Source organism: Monodon monoceros, unplaced genomic scaffold, assembly GCF_005190385.1.
Source record: "Monodon monoceros isolate NGI ecotype Baffin Bay Population unplaced genomic scaffold, NGI_Narwhal_1 Super_Scaffold_2, whole genome shotgun sequence".
NCBI lineage: Eukaryota > Metazoa > Chordata > Mammalia > Artiodactyla > Monodontidae > Monodon > Monodon monoceros.
This window is the reverse complement of record NW_021703776.1, coordinates 69,001,487-69,014,495: the sequence shown is the minus strand read 5'-3', so window position 1 is coordinate 69,014,495 and position 13,009 is coordinate 69,001,487. Positions and strand designations below refer to the sequence as shown.

At 38.0% G+C, this 13,009-nt stretch overlaps 1 protein-coding gene across 1 annotated transcript in view; it reads left to right on the top strand.

Moving 5' to 3' along the window:
- The first annotated feature begins 981 nt into the window (after positions 1 to 981).
- The window catches only part of BMT2 (base methyltransferase of 25S rRNA 2 homolog), an 86,983-nt gene continuing 74,955 nt past the window's right edge, over positions 982 to 13,009 (top strand). The window contains exon 1 of the mRNA XM_029233675.1: positions 982 to 1,254. Within this exon, the coding sequence (XP_029089508.1) occupies positions 1,095 to 1,254 (160 nt within the window). The 5' untranslated portion in view covers positions 982 to 1,094. The remainder of the gene's footprint in view (positions 1,255 to 13,009) is intronic.

The window sequence follows — 13,009 nt, the reverse complement described above, 5'->3', positions numbered from 1 at the left end:
CTCTCTCTCTCTCTCTCTCTCTCTCTCTCTCTCTCTCTCTCTCTCTCCTTTCTGGGGCAGAAGTCAGTAACCATATTCTCCATAAGCTTCCCATGAAAAGATATAAGAGGACGGAGGTAGAATACATTGCCAAACCCACTTAGGCGTTCGCATATATTAACCTACCAAATAAACGGCAGGAGGTCACCCAACCCAACTTTAAAAGCGCTCAGAGTTCTGACGCAAATGCAGGCTTTCTCTGACACCCGGGCCACCACGAAACTTCTTCAGGGCATCTGTTGTGGATTCCGCATCTTTCCTTTCCCCTCTTCCATCTTATATTGTTTTTATTGGCCCTCTCCTCTCCCCAACTTCTGTGTTTTTCGCCCAGCACTTGCACTACAGGCATTAACCATTGTTGGCCCGTGAATTAAGCCAGTACTTGGCAACCATACCTCTCTTGCGCCCACCAAAGCATCCATGCCTGGGTTCCTTAAAGTCTAAAATTCTAGTGGTGCCAAGTCACCTCTAAAGCGCTTCTCAGAGCTACACAGCTAAAGGGAACCTACAACCGACAAGGTGCAGCGGGGGCTCAGGTAGAGGACCCTAGCTGCAACACACCAGAATATAACCCGCAAAAGGGGGAATAGCTAGAAGACGAAAGAATGCTAGGCGGTAGAAAGATGCCCAACCTAAGCAAACTCAGACGCGCAAGCGCGTGGCTCACAGCGCGTTTCCGTGGCCTCACCACAGCGCCTGCGCACAGGATCCCCGGAGCTGCGGGGAGAGGAGAGGAGCAGTCGGGCCTGGCGCTCCTACCGCCTCGGCAACTCCAGCCTGCAAACTCCGCCTCCTTCAGCTGCTCGCCTTCCCAAACAAGCGGGTGCGTCCCTGGCGCTCTCCGTCCATTGGCCGTTGGCCTTTTCCGTTTCCGCCCAGCCCTCCAGAGTCCACCAATCAGCTTGTGCATTTGGGTAAGTGGCCACCTCCTAGGCCGTCGCTCCAGGTTCTCTGTCTCCTCCCGCTGCTGCCTCCGCTGCTGCCTCCTCCTTCCCCACCTCCTCCGTCAGGCGGGCGGCTGCGGGGGCCCGAGGGGCGGCGGCGGCGGCAGCGATATGGAGCCGGGGGCCGGCGGCCGAAGCGCTGCTCGCGGGCACGGGGCCAGGCCCCCGAGCATTCCGCCGCCCAGGGAGCAGGAGCGGAAGCTGGAGCAGGAGAAGCTCTCCGGGGTGGTAAAGAGCGTCCACCGGCGGCTCCGCAAGAAGTACCGGGAAGGTAAACAGCGAGCTGAGCGGGGGGAAGGGGAGGCCTCGTCGCCCCCAGCCCCTTGTCAACCGCTCCCCTCCCCCCAAGGGGCCACCATTACAACCTGAAGGAGCTGCACGTCAGCCTCTGCTAGGGCCGCTCTCCCAGGTCCGGACGCCCCCTTCTCGGTCGAGTACTCGGTCGGCGTCAGGCGTGCTCCTCCCGCCCCCTTTTCTTCGAGGGCCCTTCAGGAGAGTTCCAGGCCTGTGGAGGAGCCGAGTGCCCACCTCCCCCATCCCCTGTCCCCAGCCGGGGTGCTGAGATTGTTGTCACCACACACACAAGCACGTAAATCCTCTCACAGGAGGTGGAGGTCGCTCGCTGCGAGAGACATGAAGCTAAAACACGAAGGCAGGTAGAATCCATTCGAGAAAGACGAACTGAAAGAAGCCCGAGTTACCCTTCGCTGCCTCGCGCCTGATGAGCCTGTTTGATTTGCTGCCCCGTCAGACCCCCTTCCTAGTTAGTACCTAATTTCTGCGGCTTTAGCCCGGGCCGGAGCTTCCTCGCATTGGCTTCCAGGGCTGCGAAGTCAGCAGGCCTTAGAGCTGACTAGACTTCACCTTGTTAAAAGGGGGAGGGGTTCCATCCTTGCTCCCCCCCCCCCATTCTTCAAATGCTGCATCTTAGGGTTTATTTAGGCGGGAGAGGAAGAGATCTGGGGCAGGTTCTCAAAATACTGTTTAGATTTGACTAATCCGTAACTACCAAGCCTCCTAAGGATACAGACCCTGGTGAAGCCGGCCGTCGCTGGGAACCCCTCTTATGGAAGGTCTTGAGCAAAGGAAAAAGCCATAGTAGCTTTTGCTTGGGCCTGAGGAAGGTTTATAGTTGGGATCTACAGTTATCCTTGGTATTTTAAAATATAGGCTTTTTTACAGAGCTATTTTATAAGAAACTAACAGTGAAAATTCCCAGTTTTTTCATGCGCTCAGGAGACATTTCTTCTAAAGATCAAAACGAGGGATAACTTTCTTCTGTCTTTAGCTTAATTGCAAACAAAAGTCGGCAGTCTTAGTTAAGTTAGGATTAGAAGCAAAATTATGACAGTGAAGGAACAGATAGGTAAGATCATGTTACTTTCGAGTTACAAACACTTTTCAATTACTCTGGAAGATAAAAACTAAGTGTCTTTTGTTCTCTTGAGTGTAGGTGATGTGTTTCATTTTTCAAACTTTAAGAGTTTTTTCCCCTTGGCAACTCAAGCCTCAATTTTTTTAATAGCTGCTTAAATAGTCCTCCTCAAAGCTAGCCTATAGTTATTGTTTAATAGGTAGCAATAGAAAGAGACTTATCGGGCATACTGAGATGTTAAAATTTGTTTTTTAAAGGAATGCTTTAAACCCCAACCCACAATTTATTCAATAAAATGAGTAGTTACCATAGCAATCGTTGCATCATTCTTGATATTCAGAGAGTGCACTTACATAATGGCATTCAGTGTAGGTTCTTGTGTTGTTTGGAGAAATGAGCAAATAAAACGGACACACTTTAATTTATCATGCTATTTTGCATAAACTTAAGCAAGTACATCTTTTTAAAGAAAAATGGGTAGCATATAATTCAGTTTCCATTTTTACCTTTTTATAATTATTATTCATTATTAACTTATTCATAAATGAATATATTCCACTTAATATACTACTAATGTGTCATCATGCGTTCAAGAGCTGTTTATATTTGCTTAGTTCTCACATGTTGAAACATGTCTTTAAGCCTGAATATTAACCAAGGGCACACTTGTTTATAATGAGAATTAGTATTTGGAAGTTATGAGAGCTAGAATAGATACATGTAGTACATAAGTGAATGATCTAGTGTGCTTTAGGGCAGGTAAAGTCCTGGCAGTCTGTAAACATATGAATGAGACTGTTCTTTAGGCGTTTTAATGCCCTGAATTCCACCAGTGATCTAGACTTCTCTAGGCTTTACTCTAAGATATACAAAGCCCCATCAGTGAATTAGCAAAGTAAAAGATCCTAAAGAGTCTGCCCTTTCTACCTTTATTTCTGACCTGTAGGTCAAATCTTAGTTGTGATTTGACAAAAATCCACGAAAAAGCCATCTGTGAAAAAGTCTGATTATGCACATAATAATACCAAAGAAGTAATTTTTAGTGCTCTCCTTTGAGGTCTTAGTATCATTATAATATCATTTGCAAAGTCATCTGTGGTTATAAAATAATAATATAAATGGTGCTTAGGTTCTAGGTCAGGTTACAAAGGCCTATTTGATCAGTAACATGCCTGCACTGTAACACCAATAACTATGGAAACTTTACTCCTTTTATAACAATATTCCTATCAGAAAATGCAATGAAAATTCCAGCTTAGAATCTTGGAATGTTAAACTAGAAGGAACTTTAGCATTTATCAGTGATTCCCAAACATGGATAAACAATAGACTTATATGGTTGCCTTTTAGAAAATTACTCCATTCCACCTCAGATGTACAGTTTCAGAATCCCTATCAGTGGTGCTTGGAAATTGGTCAGCCAGATTTTGGACTGGTAATCTAAACTACTTCCTTCCTTTTTACACATGAGTGAGCTGAATCCTAAAAATAGTAAAATAACTTGCTTGAAGTTTGGATAGTTTATCATTAGCACAGAACGTATTTTATGGGAATAATGTGTTTTTCTTTCCAATTCAAAGCCTAATGGTGTCTCCAAATGTTGGAGTGGTAGGGAAAATGGGAAGCAGGACGTAGCCCTAGAATTTGTGTTGGGTAAGAGGATGTAAACTGACGGGAATGGGGCAATCCATGGGATAGGTATGGTTCGCTGAGTTAGGGCTATGTGAGGTGTGGGTTTCTTAGGGAGTTACGGCAAAGAAGGAAATAAGTTGGGGTAGAATAAAGAAGGAGGCAAAACATTCACTGGATAGTAGACAGGAGTGAGACCTGGATAATGAGTGTAGGGTTGGATAATATAGTTTTCCCTTTCCTTATCTCTGGTAGTGGAATTGAACATGAAGCAGGAATAAGATTGAAAATAAGATTTTTCTGATGTGGTAGAAAAAGGTTTTTCTCCATCCTTCCCAGTCCATTTGTCCAAACTGATGCTTGTTGTGGCAGTGAGCAGGCTTGGGGTAGGGGGTAGTGGATAGGATTGTAAAGACTAGCAGGTAAGTTTAATGTACTCTTTTACCACTTTTCCCCTCTCTGCTCCATTTTACTGCCTGTCCTGTGTCACCACTTAGAGATCCTTTCTCTATTTGTATAAGAGTAAAGTGAGAACTGGAGATAAACGTCAGTGTTCCAGGCAGTGCTGATATCTGAAGTAGTTACCAAAAGGAAATGGTAGGGAAATGTTTAGCAATGGTGATGAGAAGGGGTGTTTCTGGAGTCAGCCATTTATAGATAAGGGACAGTCTTTTAGACTGAGTTTATATAAATGGAAATATGCTTGCAGATGTAGGTGTTTTCTGTCTTTGCTATACAGAATTTTCAAAATAATGGCCTTGATATAAGCCAAAAATATTTTAAAATATATCATAGGATTGGAGACAGCTTTTAAATAAGAAACAGCTAGTTTTTCTTTCCAAACAGGGAGTTTGGAACAGGGAGTCATTGTTTAATCAAATCTGCCTGATAAGTACATATCTAATTGAGAACTGAAGTAGAGCCGTGTGTATTTTCAGTTGACTTTGTATGATTTTTTCCATAATCCTAGTCACATAATCTTATTCCTGTAATGATTGTTATTATGCTTGGCACCTCTTTTTAAATTGAAAGTATCCGTGTAAAAACTACAAGAAAATGTAAAGGCTACAGCTGTTAGGAATAAAAGTATGATTCCCCATTCCTTAGTTTTGATTTTTTAACTTATCATGTGAATGTCTTTACTTTAGCAATTTTCATCAACTTAATTAAGTCTCTGAATTTACTTATTCTGTATGCCAAAGCAGGTTAAACAAGTTTGTCACATAAACCCGTGTAGGTTATCAATCAGACAAAAATAAAAATGCACGTTACCCTGTTAACAGTGATATTCTCAAAGTCATGGTTTAATGGGAGATCTAAAAAAAAATCAATCTTATTAGTAGCAATGATAATATTATAAAAGTGGTTAGAGTAAGTAACAGATTACTGATACTGAAACAGAAAAGGAGAACACAGAGTAGGTTGGTTCTGTAGACTAAGTCTGGAAAACATTGTTACAAAGGTTAACAGCTGTGAGCAGCATTTTAAGAGTCAACTACTAAATAGCCTAGTTTAGATGTTTAATTCTTATTGATTATTGAAATTATTCTTCCTTGTTTGAGACAAAGGGTGAGCTAGAATAGCAGTTTAGGATAAGCTGAAAAATATATTTGTGATTGAGTTTTCTTTAGCATACATCTAAAATGAGAATTGTAGGGGGGAAGGAAAAAAACATTTGAATTAGAAATAATTTTAAACTAAAACCAAAAGGTCTAAAAATGAAAGAATAAATGTATCGTTAGAGTTTTTCCTGAAACAAAGTTTTGAAATTGTTTTTAAATTAGGATAACAGACTATGTGGGGGGTTTTTTGTTTGTTTTTTTCTTTTTTTTTGCGGTACGCGGGCCTCTCCCTGTTGTGACCTCTCCCGTTGCGGAGCACAGGCTCTGGACGCGCAGGCCCAGCGGCCATGGCTCACGGGCTCAGCCACTCCGCAGCTGGGGCACGAACCCGCGTCCCCTGCTTCGGCAGGCGGACTCTCAACCACTGCGCCACCAGGGAAGCCCTGTTTTACTTTTTTAACAAGTGAAGTTTTACTCTTTTTTCTTTACATGGTCTTTTCTGATTCTGATATAGAATCTGAAAATGCTGGGTTTTTTGGTAGAATCTTTGCTCAATCAACAAAATAAGGTGAAAAGTGTCCACAGAAATGCTTGTTAACTTTGCCCTAGGAGAGTTTGAACTGCCATTCTAGCAGGGGGAAAAAAAATGAAAAGAGTTTAATAATTAGTAACACTAAAAGGTAAAAGGAACATTGATAAACAGTCAGCTCAGTGAGGTACACATAGTATATTATTTGATTTCTAGTCATCTTTGTATCTTTTTAGGAATTTTTTCTATTTAAAAAGATACGGTAAAACTAAAAAGTATTGGTATAGATCCTTTGATTGTTTTGTGGGAAAAAATATAACAACAAATGCAGTGGATATTAGCCTTGATTCCACATCAGTATCATCTCTGGAACTTTGTGGAACACAGGCATCTGTATTATTTAAAAGCTCCATAGATTATACAGTGGACAAAAGGGTTGAGGAACACCTAGCTAAAGTACTCTAGATTGGAGTAGGAAGGAATCTAGAAGAAAGCAGATCAGCTAGGAGACTCTTACACTAATCTATTTTTTAAAGGTGAATAATAGCATAAATAACAGTAGTGATCATGAAAATAGAGAAAGATAAGTCAAATAGTCAAACATAAGTCGAAGTCAAAGTGAGCAGTTTTAATGAAAGTAAAGGGGAAAAGAGTCATTGATGATGCCAAGATTTCTTGCCTGGAAAAATATAAATAGCCATTTCCATCCAGTTTGGAAATGTCTGTGTTGAGGTGGGAGCAGGGAGAAAGGAGTAGACAGGCAGGTTGGCTTGTCATAGGGATAGTGGTAATGATTTAGTTTGGAATGTATCCCTTGGAAGTGAAGGATTGGAAGCTCTCTCTTGAAGTTGTAGCTTTGAGGGCAGATGAATGACCCAATGGAGTGATGGTAATGTATAACTGAGGACAGATCCTTGGAAGATACCAGTAGTGTCCAGTTTTACGTAAGTACTGCCCATTCTACCGTATGCTCCCATGGCACAATTGCCTTGCTTTTATCATAGTTATCACTTATCAGTTCACTTGTCTTTCTCACTGAATTTAGTTACTTGAGTAGGACTCTGCCTTTTATCTTTGTATCCCTAGTACCTAGCACCTTGCCTTGTAGATTTAAGACACACACACACACAAAAGAAAGAAGCTGATATACATATTTCCTTATAGTTTGAGTCTAATCTTTTTGTATTCATAACTTTAAAATTTTAACTTTGGATACAAATTTTTTGTAATGAATTTATGGTCATATCTTTTAAAGTGAGTATATTAGATTAATTTAACCTTTTGAAAATGGTCCAAATTATCATTATTAGTATCATTCCATTTTTTTATTAAAAAAACTGTAAATAGTGGCAAATATAGATAAAAAAAATTTTTGTTCTCAGAAAATGAGAACTAATAAGGATATTGTGTGTGGTATAATGTGTCTCTGTGTTGGTATAAGAAGATGATAATTTTGTGTATGTGTATATATATTATATCCTCTAATTTCACACACAAAATTTTGCAACCCCAATATCAATTGCCTAAATTTTGGAGGTGAAATTTGTACTTGTTGTAAAATCCAAACATCTGAGAACCACTGATCTAAACTGTACTAATTTATTGTGCTTTAAGTGTAGGTATATTGATGCCCATTGCAAGGGTTATTTTAGAACCCCATGCCTTTAGAGGGACATCTGAGTATCCCCTATTCTCATTTATACAGAAATTGCTGTACTTATATAGAAATTCCTATTCCCATTTATATAAAAATTTAAGTCCCAGAAGTTTCTCCATAAGTCCTTTGCTTACACTAAACAAGAGATCTGTGTGGTGGTACACATTTCAGTAAAGTTGTTTCACAGGGGAATAACAGATACTGATGCCATTATTTCTAACTTTTCTTGATTTTTTTCATCTCTTGTACAGGATGTGTTCAAAGTTTTATATTTCAATTAACTGTTTTTATCATAAATATGTTTATAGTAAGAGAGTGCTCCATGCACAGAAGATGCACCATGGGCCAAACTGTGTTTATAAATGTGAACTTTTATCTATGCAGTGTTTTGTTTTTTAATTAAATTTGACTCTTCAGTTTGCCCCAGGTCTCAATTGCTCTGTGTATTATTTCACCAGACTTTTGAGTTTACAGTCTTGCCATAGACCCATGGCTTTAAGCCATGGCTGCACAGTGGATTTGTTTGGGGAGCAGTGAAATAAATGACCAGTTCCCACCTCAGACCAATTAAATGAAACTTCTAGGGGATTCCAGTGTGCAGCCAGAGTTGAAATCACTGCCAGAAATCTAACAAATAATGCAGTTGCAGAGACTAAATAACTGCATTTGACTGACAAAAGACCATTTGTTTGTGGCTAGTAGAGTCAGTGTACTTTGCTTTAGTGCAAAGCTTTGTTCATATCCATGGAAGTTTATAAATTAAAAACTCATAAAGAGAGGCAAGGTGGTATAGCGGTTATGAGCATGGACTTAGGCACTTGACTGCCAGGTTTGATGTGTACCCTTGAGAAGGTTACTTAATCTCTCTATACTTCAATTTCCTTATCTGTAAAGTAAAATATCTGCCTCAATGGGTTGGTATTAGAATTAAATGAATTAATATTTGTAAAGTGCTTAAAACAGTATCTGGCACATAGGAAGCATTACTTGTGTTAAATACATAATTTTAAAAATTAAAGGTGTATCTGTAGCTACCACCTGGATGCATTAAGGGCATTGAAGATTGAATGGTTTCTGGAATTTGTATCTAGACTATTCTATAGTGTCTTTCTTCTTCAGTATTAGGATTGCTGTAGTGTTTTTTCTTTTCTTTTCTTTTTTTTCTTGACCCATTTGCTTTTTGTATTTTTAACTTTTTATGTGAAAGGTCCAACCTTTTTAGCACATTAGAATACTGAGTTTTTTCCCCTTATCAGAGAAATGACTAGTCGTAACACGTTAGGTGTAAGATGCAGGTTTTCAGGTGGTTCGTTTGTTTGATTCTCAGGATCTGCTTCAACACCAAACGTCTTGGATGTTTTTGTCCCACCTGTATGTGTGTCACTATATCAGACGCTCAAGAATACTGAGAAAGCTGGTCTGTGTGTGGTTTAACTATGTTCGTGAGACAATCTTGTCCTGATCACTTTGTTTTAATGTCTTGGAATGGCTGCTGAACTTGTTTCCACTTGGTCATGAGTTTCTCTGCTTACTTCATATTAGAGAAAATGACCTTTAAACGTTCTTTGAACTTGAATTTGGTAATCTGGTCATCTATTTGGTAATATACCTAAGTAAAAGTGAAAATTTTCTGAATTTCTAAAAGTTTAAGACTTGTTTGTGATACTCAAGGTAACTCCTTTTTTTTGTTTTCAGAGTATTTGAGGACGCTCAAATTTAATGAAATACAGTTTTTATTTTGTAACTTTTGCTGTGTTCACAGCATGTCATATTTTAAAATGAAATTTATTGAGGTACAATTTATATACAATAAACTACACACAGTTAAAGTATATAATTCACTGGGTTTGACAGATGTATACACCCTATATTCTTTTAGCACAATCAAGACACAGAACATTTCTGTTGCCCCCCAAATTTCCTCGTGCTCCTTTGCAGTCATTCTCTCACTCTACTCTTGGTCCCACTGATCTCTTGTCCCTGTAGATTTTTTTTCATATTTTAGAATTTTATATACATGGAATCATGTGATAGCTTCTCCATTGCATTGTACGCCACTTAAGGACCACAATAGTGCAATGTTAATCTTTGGTATCGTGACTCACAAGGCTAAACTGACAAGAATGACATGCTATTCTTATCTTAAATTGGCCTCAGATTTACACTTGCTAAATGTCTTATCTTCTGTGCTTTATATTCTGTCTTTTTATATTGAGAATTAGAATAGAGTTATTGAAAAAATAGTATTATTTCTAATGTACTTCTAAACATCAAATGGTCCCAGCATGAAAAAATGCATGAACCTTAGCACCTCTTATTCATTTTATTCATTTACAAGTAATTCTTTATCTATGTAATGTGTTACCAATAATTTCTTCTTAACCTTATAGATTTTCCAAAAAGACCCATGTACTATAATCAAAGAATTTAATAGATGTGATTGTGTTTCCACTTGCAAGTTTGGTTGTTTTTTTTTTTTGACAATAATGTGAAGTGAAAAAAAAAAGATAAATTAGCTTAAAACAGTGGAGAGATTTTCAAATTGACTTTGAACCTATTGGTTTCCTAAACGTCTCATAACTAATATTTTGAGAACACTGTTTGAAGTATTCAAATTTTACTGCTTATTCATCACTATTATCTATTGACAGTTATGAACTGTAATTTGAATTTTACTCTAGCAACTATTTAATTTGTAATTTTTGGTGTTTCTTATAATTTTTTTTTTTTTTTTGCCGTACGCGGGCCTCCCACTGTTGTGGCCTCTCCCGTTGCGGAGCACAGGCTCCAGACGCACAGGCTCAGCGGCCATGGCTCACAGGCCCAGCTGCTCCGCGGCATGTGGGATCCTCCCGGACCGGGGCACGAACCCGTGTTCCCTGCATCGGCAGGTGGACTCTCAATCACTGCGCCACCAGGGAAACCCTTCTTATAATTTTTGAGCACGGTGAAAATTTAAATATTTTCTCCCCCATTAATGGGGTACCATGATTAACTTCTATAGCTTATATAAGTTATAAATCAAAAGTAGTCTTTGCCTTTCAATTTATACTTTCTAATGGGAAAAATCACACCTGGTTTTAATAGAAGACTCTTTATATAAACAAGTGACAGAGTACTATAAGGATGGCAAATGCATATGGGGGGAATTGTAAGATGATCAAATGGGAGGCAGGTAAATCCTCTTGAAGAACATGGGAATTCAGTTATGTTTTGAAGGCATGAGAGAGGTTAATTCAAAAAGGAAGAATAGTATCCATTCTAAAGAGTATCCATTCTAAAGAGACAGTTTAGAGATTCCATTGGTTCACCTGAGTTTGGACCTGTAATACAGCTGTTCTTGAGCAACAATAAATAACTCCTTAACTTATTATACTTTGTTCTTACAAAGACACCTGCAGTCAAAGTAATAATTATCTTAAACTAATCACAAAATTCTTAAAAATGGAACTTTTTTTTTTTAACAGCTCTATGACGTATTTATTTTATAACTGGAAGTTTGTACCTTTTGACCCCCTTCACCTATTTTGCCCACTCCCCTACCCTCTGCCTTTGGCAACTACCAGTCTGTTCTCTGTATCTATGAGCTTGCTGTTTGGTTTTTTTTTTTCCTTCTTAGATTCCATAGAACTTTGTCTTTTTAATCAACTAATGAATGTGCTATTTTTTCCTAGTTATTGTCTTTTCATAGGAAGTAACATATTTATTCTTTAGTTGTTGCATATGTTTGTGAAGGTGAGTTTAGTCAATAATTATGGTATTATTCTTGACAGTAGGACCAAGCTCCAGAATAATTTGGTTCATCCGATTTCCATACTGAATTTGGTTTGGCAACTTTAAGTTGGCATCACTTGTGTTTTGAATTATTAATTAATTTATTAATTAGTGTTTTTAAAAATTTAAATGTAAAGAGAATATAATGAATAGAAGTCATGTTAATGTGAACTTCATTCTAGAATTTTATGAGACCATCAGGTGACTTTATCTTTAAGACCTGGCAGAGCTTTAAGTTGATCTTAAAATGATGTATTTGAACAAATGAATACTGATTTCTTCTCTAGATTTATTAATTTAGTCTGACTATAAAATGTTTATTATCTATTAATTTCAAGTTAGGCTGCAGGACATATATATATTTAATTGTGCTTTCTAAATATAATTTTTTAATTGCCGAGACTTCTCTGTGTTAGGACAAATTCGAATGTATGCGTTAACTAGAGATTTTCCTCTCCTTCTCTCCATTTCCTTCTCTTCACTTCCCCCCTCCCCCCTTTTCTCTCTCTCTGTCTCTCTTTTTAACTAAGATACATGCATATTTTTATAGGATGCCTGTAAGAAATAAGTAAGAAAATAGATTATTAATCACAATGATTTTGAGTCATCACAAATACCAATATATAAAAATCATTATAAAGCTAATTATTAATTCATTGAGACCTCTGATTGATTGAACTTTAATACTTAAGCATTTCTTGTTCTGTTGAGTAGATCTTTGATGCAGACCTCAGGAAGTTCTTAGTTCTTAATTTACCTTTTGATAATGAAAAAGTATTTCCTTTTAAATAAGACAGTCTTTTAAATATTGGTTGACCTAACTAAAAGATAACAACAACCAAAAAATCCTCAGAATTGAGTTTTAACACATTTTTTGCATATGCAATTTGACCAAGTTAGCAGCAGAGTTTTGAATTTGTATACTGGGCACTGGTGAACTTTAACTTTTTTTGACTTTTGGAACCCAAATCATAAATCATTTTGAAAATACAGTGATTAAAAGGTAAATAGCACTATTTTGAATACTGTAAAAACAAATAATGGGCTATTATGAAAAAATACTGAATTTTCCCATTCTGTTTTCAATAAATTTATTTATTTTAAAAATAACCTTTCAAGGGTATTCTGGAAAGTGGAATTTCTGAAGGCTAATTGTATTTTTTGTTCAACTTTGTAACCACCAGACATGTAACATAGTGTATACCTAGTAGTTGGGGTTTGATACTTTTTGTTGAATAAATACATGATTTAAAAGTTCTGGGTCCAGAATGGCTTACATGGACCATAGTGAATATGTCAGGTTCATATCTCTATTAGAGCAGATACCACATTTTAATACATCTTCTCCCCTTCCTTTGATGCCAGTGCTTGCTCGTTAACTTTATTATTCTCTATAGTGTTTGACCTAGAGTATTTTCCCAGCAAATCTGTTGAAGGAATGAAAAGTATGTACAATTGCATTAGTTTCAATTATATATTAAGTGTACTGACTTTATTAAT